We start from the raw sequence: 10,457 nt of genomic DNA, 5'->3' as shown, positions 1-10,457 counted from the left end.
CCCGCCCCCTCCCCTCCTGCAACGGACCCACCAGGGAAGAAGGGGTGAATGAAGATCTACAGCAGGAGGAAGGGTGGGAGACCAGCAGCTCCTCTTATTCCTTAATAGGCCACTGTAGACGTGGCACTGGGGAGGGCTGGCAAGGAAGTGGCAGATCTGGTCTGCAAGAAGCACGTGGCAGCAGTGGCTGATGCATTTCTTGGAGGCTGGATGTGCTGCCTTCCGTCACCAGAGGCAGTCATTCACTTTGCCTCATGAGTGGGCCAACCCTGAGGCTAAGGCGCCAGTCCTAGCCCCACATTAATTCAGTATGTCTTACTTATGAGATCATGTTGGTTAGGGTTGTGCTGTGACACAGATCTGTAAATGGTGATTGACATAGTAACTGTGGGCAGTATCTTAAGGCAGTGGGCAGCTTAAATCTGATTTTGCAACCCAATCCCGAATGTTTACTCAAAAGTAATCCCCATTGATTTGATGAGGTTTATCTCCAGGTTAAGCACGTTTCGGATTGCAGCCCTAAATTGGGAAATTATTTCCCAATGTGATTTTGGAAGAGCCTAGCCTCCCACAGACGCTGCAAGATATAATTCTTTTTTCTTATTTAAAGCCCACGTCCCCGAGTATCTAAACCCGCTTTTTTTTGGGGGGGGGGAGTGCACATGCGCTTCCCATCTTGCTGAGCTTGACGCCGCGGGGTGGGGGCGCCCTGAAGCCGGGCGCCTCTTGCCCGTACCAAAGATGGTTCCGGCGGCGACACGGACGGCATCACGTGGGGCCAGAGGCGGGAAGGGCCCTGTGGGCCCGGGCGCCTCTCTTCGCTCTGTGCAAGCGGCGATGGAGAAGTTTGCCAGCCCGGGCAAAGGCAACGGCCTGCGCGCCTCGAAGGCGCTGAAGCCGGGAGAGCTGCTGTACCGCGCGGAGCCCTTCGCTTACACCGTCAGCAAGAAGCGCCTGGGAGGCGTGTGCGAGCGCTGCCTGCGCAGGTATTGGCTGGGCTTCCCGCGCTCCGCGTCCCTCGCCGGGTCGGCCGCCCGCCCGCCCGCTCCCTCTGCCTTCTTTGGCTGGGCGGCGCTGCCGTGCTGCGAACATTTGCGCAGCGCGGGGCATGGTATCCATGCGCCGCAGCTCCCTTCCAGCACCGCCTTTCCTTGCTGCGGCTGTGGAGTCTCTTGCCCGTCAAGACAGCAGGCAAAGGCGAATTGGCTGGAAGTGGGTGGGGCGGGAAGTGGTCCTGGCAACGCTGTGAAGTGTAGCTGCTGTCTCTGTGTGGACTTAAACCCGGTGCTCTGTTACTACTACTAGTACTGCTACTATTAGAATTTATATACCGCCCTATACCTAGAGGTCTCAGGGCAGTTCACAGAATAAAATCAAAATATAAAACCACAAAATACATAAAATAAAAAACAACCACCACATTTTAAAAGGGCACATAGGATGTAAGTCAAATCAACCAAAGGTCTGGTTAAAAAGAAACAGTCTATGCCACATGCATAGGGGTCTGAGGCCGACCCCTGGTATTGGAAACTTGCCGCAGCCACTGAGGCAGTAGATAGCCATCCTCCTCATGGGGTGGGTTTGCATTTTGGCCAGGTAATAATAATAATAATAATTTATACCCCACCCATCTGGCTGGGTTTCCCCAGCCACCCCGAGCGGCTTCCATCAAAACATTAAAACAGGCACAGACTTAAGACCAATCTGTGTGGCCTTCAAGTTGGACTCCAGCTCTCATTAGCCCCAGAACAGCCAGTGGTCAGGGATTTTGGGAACTGTAGCCCAAGAATATGAAAGGCCAAAGGGTAACCACCCTTGTTTTTAAGATGTGATGATGAAACAATGGGCCTCTCCTTACAAGATTATTCAGCACTTGATGGCTTGTGGCAGGATGCTGGAAGTGACTGAAGTGATAAAGAGTGTGAGGTGATATGAAAGTGCTCTTGTGTGGTGTTAGATTTGTGATGGCATGTTTATACACGCAAGCTATGGCTTGAAACATGCCAGTTTCAACCTATGATTTTTGAAGAAGTGATTTCGTAGCTTCTCCAAAGCTTGCCCTCCTCTTCCCTTTCCATTCCTTTTCAGTCATACTGCATAGCGAGCCTGCAGGTAGGGACCGTCTGTGATCCCTTAATAGCTGTGCAGTACTTAGAAGAAGTTAGGCTCTTCATAGATGTTAAATAATAATGTCTTTCACACCTGTTGGGAATGGTGGAATGAAAGGGCAGTGCAGATTCTGAGGGGAAAAGCTCACCCTCACATATGCAAGTTGTGGAGGTAAATGCCACAAGATTGTTCATTAGCTAAAATTTCAATTGGAGTACCACCAAAAGGGCCATGCTAGTTTATCTCAGCACTGTCACTGACTAGCACTGACTGGTCTTTCCCAATGACATTTGGCAGGTGTCTCCTATTCGTTTTGTAGCCAAATGTGTAACCACAAGTTGTTCATAATTTGAAAAGCATTTTTCTTGGTCACTCAAATCTCTGGTCATATTTCAGCCATTCAGATAGTTTCACTGGTGATTCCCCCACTGCCCTCATTTCTCCACATGGCATTATTCTCTTCTCTTCCTGTTGTTATTTCCCTGCTGTTTACTGTGTCTTTCTTGCTGTTATAAGCTAAGTAGTCTCAAATTTTTAGCTCAGACTCAAATTTATTTACCTTTTTCACAGTTGTTCCAGATGATGGACCATTAGAATTTAAGAAGGTGCCAGATATTGAGTTAGACTGATGTATCCATAAGTTTTATTATTTTGGCTATAAGATTATTCACTAGGATTTTGTAGACTTGGAATAGCATCATTAGACATAAACTTTTGTGGTTTTCTATTTTTGTTTCTTATAACAAATCTCCAATAGGTGGCAGTACATGAACACAAAAGGTCTATTTGCTAATACATTAAAAAAGACTTAAGCCTCTAGTTTTTAACTGCATGAATAGTCACACTGAATGCTATGTTCTGACCATACTACAGTATGATTAGTTGGTCTGCCAGGGCAGGGGAAGACTAAGCTTGGGCATAAAGCCCTCTGTCACCACATTGAAAGGGGTGGGCACTCATACTTAACCATTTGCTCATAGCCACCTAGTGATTGTGGTGAAATGATTTCCTTTCATCCTTTCAAATATTGCATTATTCAGTATCACAAAAGGGTAAAATGTTTGTTTCTAGAGCTACTCTTAACTATTGAGTGGTGATAGGCTTTCTTTAAAAAATGTTTAAAATCTAACAAGTGATATGTAAGACAATGTAACAATGTTGCTATTTGCATAGGAAATGTTTTCAGAATAAAGGTGAGTTTCACAGCCTAAAAGACATAAACTGAGCTTGCCATTTTCTCATGTAAAATAAAAAAGTGGAATCTCTATACTCGATAAATATTAATATGTGCCAAAGGAAAATCCTCAACACATAAGGAGGTGGGGGACAAGAGTAAATGGCAGTAACATAGCAAATTAGCACACACTCAGCGCTTCATTTATTTTTCTTTAAGGGTAAATTTTTATTTTTTCAAATTCATAATGAAAATAAGTGCTGTGAGGGAAAAATAGATATTAAAATATGGATAATAGCTAATGTAATATGCAGTTGCAAATTAGTTTCCATTTATTGTTCTGAAGGTAAAAGGGTATTTTATGTAAGATCACTGGAAGTTTTGCATTATATTACAATATTGTAACTGTACATATATAAAAATGATATTAGTTTTTGTGGCCTAGAAAAAAAATATTCTACTTATTTTGAATATTTATCTCTAATGTTTAACTTATTATGCTACACATCTTGCATGGAAAACCTGTCTCAGCTTTAAGGAAGTTTGCTTAAAGGACAAAATAATTATGGAAGTTCCACATTTGTTTCCATCTTCAGATCTTTTCAGGGTATTTTCAAACTCACTTGTGGTATGATTTGAATTTGTACTATTTAAATAAAAATGTTAATAATTCCAATGTAGGGTCACATGAAGTAGCATCCCAGCTAATGTTTGGAACGTTTCTGAGAATTGTTTCAGATTTTGGAGCAGACTGGGAGCCAAAATGCCATCCATTTCCTGTCTCCTTGCTGCTGCCTTAATCTGAAGTAGACCTTTTGCATCTCCCCTCCACCTCATCCCCCAGAGTTGTATGAACTCTCAATGTAGTCAGCTTTCCCAGTGAGTTAAATATGAATGGTATTTATTTATTTATTTATTTATTTATTTCGACTATGGCAGACCAACATGGCTACCTACCTGTATCTAGAAGCATAGGGAAAGTAATACATGAGTCCCTTTGTGTGCTAACTTAATCTAGTCTGATTGTAGAAGAGACCAAGGATTGTGCTAGGAAGAAAGGGTAGTTTTCAGGTGCAGATTATATTAGGTATATATTTCCTGGACACATGAAATGTAAGGTAAATCAAGGAATCAAATGCAATAATTTATATAACAAACATTCTGAGTTGGGATATCAGGAGTAATTGGTGGATCAATTAAAGCACTATTTGTTTAGATGGAAGCTTAAGCACCTATCTTTTAGTTTTGTGGCACGTTGTAGTAGTAAGGAGCAGACTTTTTGTAATGTCTGGAGTCTAACATTACCTGATTTCATATTTGCTTCTGTTGTGAATTTTCATTTATCTTCACAGTTGGGGAGTCTTTTCATTATAGTTTTGATGTATTTATTTTTATCCTTAAATATATTTTCCATGGCTTAAACACCTCCTGTTTCAGTAACGGTCCTTTAGCAATTTCAATGCTAACAATGGCCTTTTCAAAACATGTGTTCCTATTTATAATCTCTCTTCCTCTTATCGTTCTGACCCATGCCTCTCCTGCTGTCAATTAATTTTGTTCTTGTTTGTATCACACACCCAGTTGTATCATGTCCTTGCTTTCAAAGTCCTACATTATTCAGAGTCTCTTTACATCTTGGATAGGATATCTTTATGCTTTGTTTTGATTTATAATCTGCCTGGAGTATAAATATTCTTCGCAACAGTTTTCTGAAAATTGGTGTATATTACAATTTGTGATTCGGGATATGCCTGAATGAAGAGGATTTGCTTATAGACCCAAGTATGACAGCTTGTTGTAGTTTAGATTCCATAGCTAATAAGGGTAGGTTTGAGTCACTTTTGTAGTTATAAATACACATAAACAGCCAGAGCGTGTTATATCTCAGACTGATAGATAGCCGAAAGCTTGCTGTAATAGCTCCATTCTATATTACAGAACAAGGCTATCTCTAGCTTCCAAGATTGGTTCTTTTATATGTTGTGAGCCTTGGATCAATACAGCCAGTTATAGTAAAGTGTAATTTCCTCCCTACGCATAGCATGATGGAATATTTTTTTCCATTAAAGTCAACAAGTAGTGGTTTCTCTTTACTCCTTAATCTCTACTATATGTATAATCAGTTCTGGCAGAGCTATACTTCAGTTTATATAGAGTGTAAAATCTTCTACCATAAGTAGGCTAAGCTTTTAACAGTCCTTTAAGAGAAGTTATAAGGATATGGGAAATCGGTTCATGACTGAAAGTCAACAGGAGATATGATGGTATTGCATAAGATGTGGTTTGCTCCCATTTCCTGCTATAAGCAGAGGTGGCTGTTACTCTATTGCAGGTGAGGGGAATCACTGGATGCAACTCCTTTGCTAGGAAGTTCCAATAAATTTGGTGGGACTTTTGAATAATTGTTTTCAGAATCAGTCTTGTGTCTCCTTGCAGTACTCAGACCTTTCTGACCTAGGTTTGTTATGGAGCTGTCCCCTTGATTAGAAGTGGGGGTGGCTGATAGTTGCCTTGCCTTGGGTAAGTGGATCCCTTTTGCAGTGGCTAAAGCCTCATCCTTTGCATGGTTCTGCAGTCTAGGTCATCTGTGTACAGTACACATTGGTCTGTAACTGGTATTCCCTTCACAAGACTTGCGTCAAGTTCAAGCTGGGGCATGCTTCATAAAACCTTGGTGGCCCATTCTCCCTTGCAGTGTAAAAAGGTAAAGGGACCCCTGACCATTAGGTCCAGTTGTGACCGACTCTGGGGTTGCGGTGCTCATCTTGCTTTATTGGCTGAGGGAGCCGGCGTACAGCTTCCAGGTCATGTGGCCAGCATGACTAAGCCGCTTCTGGCGAACCAGAGCAGCGCACAGAAACGCCGTTTACCTTCCCGCCAGAGCGGTACCTATTTATCTGCTTGCACTTTGATGTGCTTTCAAACTGCTAGGTTGGCAGGAGCTGGGACTGAGCAACGGGAGCTCACCCCATCGAGGGGAATCGAACCACCGACCTTCTGATCGTCAAGTCCTAGGCTCTGTGGTTTAACCCACAGCGCCACCCGCGTCCCTTTCCTTGCAATGTACTCCTGGATAAAAACCTTGCCAGTCTCTCTTCCACTGAAACATCTTCTCTCCAGCTTCTTTGACCCACGTTAGCATTCTGCACTCAAGCATACCTTACAAACACAGGCCTGGAACTGTAAAGAGGAAATGTGAGTGGATACCAGAGGAATATTTTGAGAGAAATCCCTCCTATTCTTTCTCTGATACAAACCACTCTCTCCTGAAGGCACTTTGCAAAGGAAGAAGGGGCAGTTGGGGATTCATTACATCCAGCTTGTTTTGCCCTTAAGAGTCTTTGTTCACTTGATGGAAATAGGGAATTTATTTTACTACACTATTTGGATGATGCCTTTCATGAGGGAAATCTTCTGTTCCCTGACGGTCTGCCTGGAGGTGTTTTCAGAAGTGGCTTTGAGTCTTATCTGTTATGACAGGGCACTCCAACTTTTCATACCAAGTGGCCACAAGAGTACATTGACATGGGACCCATGAGCTGCACAATACCTTGTGGGCATGGGATGGGGGGGGGAGGCAAAACCAAAAGTTGACATCTCTCCAGCCCTGTGCTGCCTTCGCAAAGCTGGTTAAGCGAGGCTCCTGGCTTTGGGAAGGAGGTGCAAAGCTCTGGCAGGGTCCTAGAGCTCTTTGACCTCCTTCCCAAAGCTGGGAAAGCACTAGCTAGACTTTGGGAAGGAGTCTCTGTACCTGAGCTACATCCACCACATCAGAGGTGGGAAACGTTTTTCAGCCTGAGGGCTTCATCTCCTCCTGGGCAATCTTCCAGGGCCAGAGACAGAGGCAATAATGGGTGGGGCAACAAATGTAAATTTTACTTTTGTACAGTACTCTCTCAGTTCTCTATCCTCCATCCTGGAGAACAAGAGGAGTTGTCAAAGTCCAAGGACACGTTCTAGCAGGGCAAAAACACTCCAGGAATGTGAGACAGGGCTGGTAAGTGTGTGGCCTGGGGAAGAGTGCCAAGGGCCAGAGAGAGTGATCTGAAGGGAGGCATTCAGCTCCTGGGCTTGCGGTTCCTGCCCCCCTTGCACTGTATCCATGGATGTTGCATGTAGATCTGAAATACTGGAGGGTGATCATATGAATTAATGCATGTCTCTACGACAAAGAACTCATTTTTCAAAAGACAAACCCTGTGTATATAGAAAGGCGGCATGCTGAGGTTAATGCTCTCCTTCCTGACATCCAGTTTCTTGTCTCCTACCTACCTAAGGTGAAAGTAAGGTTGATTTGGAGAAGAAACAGCACCACCTCATTCATTGCAGCAGCTGTTCTGGAAAACCTTGCCCCATGAGGTTCATTCAGCCTTTCGCCAGCTTTAGAATTTTTATTTTTATCTTTTCCAGCCACGTTTTCATTTGTCATGCTGATCTGGTTTTAATGGGAAACTATGTTTTATCTGATGTGCTTGACCTTGTCAAGTTTGTTTGATAATGCTGATCTGCATCTGCTTTTAATATGTTATGGATATATGTTGTTTTTGTTTTTGTATTGTTTATATTTTTATCTGTTGATTTTAATTGGTGTAATACATGTGTGTTAGGAAGGCAGGCTGTCAGTTCTTATGGACCTAAATAAACAAATGGTCAATTATTTTGATCTGTAGAGTGGCACAGTTTAGTGGAAAATTAATTAGACACAGTATTATTGCAGGTCTAAGTAAAATGTTTGAAAAGACAGTATTTTATAAACTCTAAGTGGGGTGGCCAATGAGGTGCCCTCCAGATGTTGTTGGACTACAACTCCCATCAGCTACTGGTCAGGAACTGTAGTCCAAAATAGCTGAAGGTCACCATGTTGGCTACCCCTGCTATATTTCAATGTGCATTTACACAATTCTGCATGTTGGGTGAAACAGTGGTCCTGAAAGCAGACTGGATGTTTCTTTAAATTAAAATACCTATTTCCCAGCTGCAACAGGTATTGCTGCTAAAATGGGAGAATATCCAAAGAACCAGAACTAGCATTTTGTCCGTGACAAAAAGACAGTCAATTCACTTGTTTGTCGAAGATAATTTTTATGGTAGAAATTAAGACGTCAGTCAAGCTTAGTGCCGGTGTTTTGCCTGATCCCCTTAGTATTCCACCTGGAATTGCCAGGTAAGCATTTGGGAGGGAGACAATACAGGAGAAGGTCAGAGCCAGACTGGCTCACTCCTGAAGGACAAATTAAGCTCAAAGTGAAGGAATGGTGCCTGGCAGATTGTCAAATGTTTGATGATGTAGCTTTTTAGCTAATAGCTGTCCATTCAAACAGTTTGGATATTGCAAGTAGATGGCTTGCGAGCTCCCATGAAAGGTTTTATTTCCTTGGCAGTCATTTTGATTGAATTACCCTAAGTATTTGCTGTGGATAATCCCTTGTTTTATGTCTTGATAAGCCAGTGCTGCTTAAATTAAATTTTTAATGAAACATGTAGAAGATTGCTGATGTTTTAAGAACTGCACAGAAGTCTCCTTGCTTTGGATACACTAATAAGTTCACTGGTAATTTCTTTTGAGCAATATTTTTTAATGGTACAATGTGCTAGCAAGGCAATATTGTAATGTATACAGCTTTTGGCTGTTAAAATACCAACTTGGAATGTAAAGAAATAATTTAAAAATGGGAAATATTTAAATATTAATTCTCAAATATTTTATGATGATTTCAGAAATATGGGAGAGAATAGTTATTCACTATATACTGTTCCTTAGTATAGGTGATAAGCAATGATGTTAAATTACAGGAAGGTAGATTTCATTTACAATATTATCCTTAATGGTAAGAGCTGTTCAGCAGTGGACAGCTACTAGGGAATGCTACAAATCTCTTTTATTAGATGTGGGAAGATAAAACGAAGAGGCATTGGCTGAAGATATTTACTCTATGGGGAGTAAACTAAATGGTCTACCTGATATCTTTCCAGCTGGTAAATGCTGGTCAACTTGTACTCAGTTTTGAAGTTTTCTAATTGTATAAGCAATTATTTCTTCTATCTAAACGTGGGGTGAATCTGGAGCTTACTTAATCCTGAAATCATTATTAATTATAAAAAAATGCACGTGAACCTTTTGGGAGAGGTTGAAATGCTGTCACTTCAGATTAATTATAGCGTCACAGGAGTTAGTAAGTGTCCCTGTTAATGTAATGTTTTTGCAGATCTATATAAAATTTGCTTCCCAATGTTTTGCCATATTTTTGCCTGCAAGGGCCATATGTGTTAGCAGATGGGGGGGGCACATAGTCAATGGATGTAGCTTGAGCTGGTGGGAAGCATGCTACACTCTCTCTCTCTCTCTCTCTCTCTCTCTCACACACACACACACACACAGTGTGTGTACTGGCTTGTGGCCTCCAAATATTGTTGCCCCTGTAAGCAACCCAGCCAGGGTTGATGGCAGTTGCCGTTCCACAACACCTGGAGGGCCACAAGTTCCTCAACCTTGATCTAGTGCATCTGAGAAATGGGAACCCAGGAAACAGGACTGTGCAAGTACGTACGTGCTGACTTAGTTCTTCAGTGCTCTGATAGTGTGTGGAGAAAGTTAAGGAGGCTGTCACCTGGAAGGGAGTTGAAAGAGGTTCAAACATGCCTCTTATTCCACCCACTAGGATCACCCAAGGACATTCTAATCAACACCATAGTGATGTTCCAGGCTGCACGCTCTCATTATCTCCTACATCAGTGGATGGTTGCCATCCATTCCTATGAGGACTAGTAAGGAGATGAACTTGGGGACACTATTATTTGCAGGGGCGGAGTGTACACAAAACTGTATTGGGTGCAACTATCATATGCAGTTGATCTGTGCTTCTCGACAAAGTTGGCTAGCTCAACAATATTTCAACAGACATATCCAGGTTCTTCTCTAGTGTCCTTATTCCCTTAGTAAGTTATTTTTGTTAGATTAAGGGCTTCAAGGCTTGCCCATGTGGAACAACTCTCCTGCAGGCTAATTAATTATTTCCCTTCTCGTTTTTTTTATTTTTTGCCTTCCTTCACATATAAATTAATAATTATCATATCTGCCTGTACACACTCTTTATTGCTCATGTAAATATGGGTGCTGATAGTAGGTTTATTTAATATTCAGCCATGCATGTATGCATTTAGTTTTTAATTGTAA

At 42.2% G+C, this 10,457-nt stretch overlaps 1 protein-coding gene across 7 annotated transcripts in view; it reads left to right on the top strand.

Moving 5' to 3' along the window:
• Positions 1 to 717: 717 nt before the first annotated feature.
• Positions 718 to 10,457, top strand: part of SMYD3 (SET and MYND domain containing 3) — a 362,731-nt gene continuing 352,991 nt past the window's right edge. For 4 of the 7 annotated variants that reach the window (XR_013983608.1, XR_013983609.1, XR_013983610.1 and 1 more), the window contains exon 1: positions 751 to 986. Coding sequence is in view for 3 of the 7 variants with exons in the window: in XM_080997768.1 (XP_080853894.1) it covers positions 838 to 986 (149 nt within the window). In the remaining 4 variants the exon portion in view is untranslated. Of the gene's footprint in view, positions 987 to 10,457 lie in introns of all 7 variants that reach the window. The other 3 variants (XM_080997766.1, XM_080997767.1, XM_080997769.1) reach the window with 3 other exon arrangements.

This window comes from Podarcis pityusensis (assembly GCF_964106645.2).
Source record: "Podarcis pityusensis genome assembly, chromosome: 3".
NCBI lineage: Eukaryota > Metazoa > Chordata > Lepidosauria > Squamata > Lacertidae > Podarcis > Podarcis pityusensis.
Note: the sequence above shows the minus strand (reverse complement) of the source record. Positions and strands in the feature narration are given on the sequence as shown.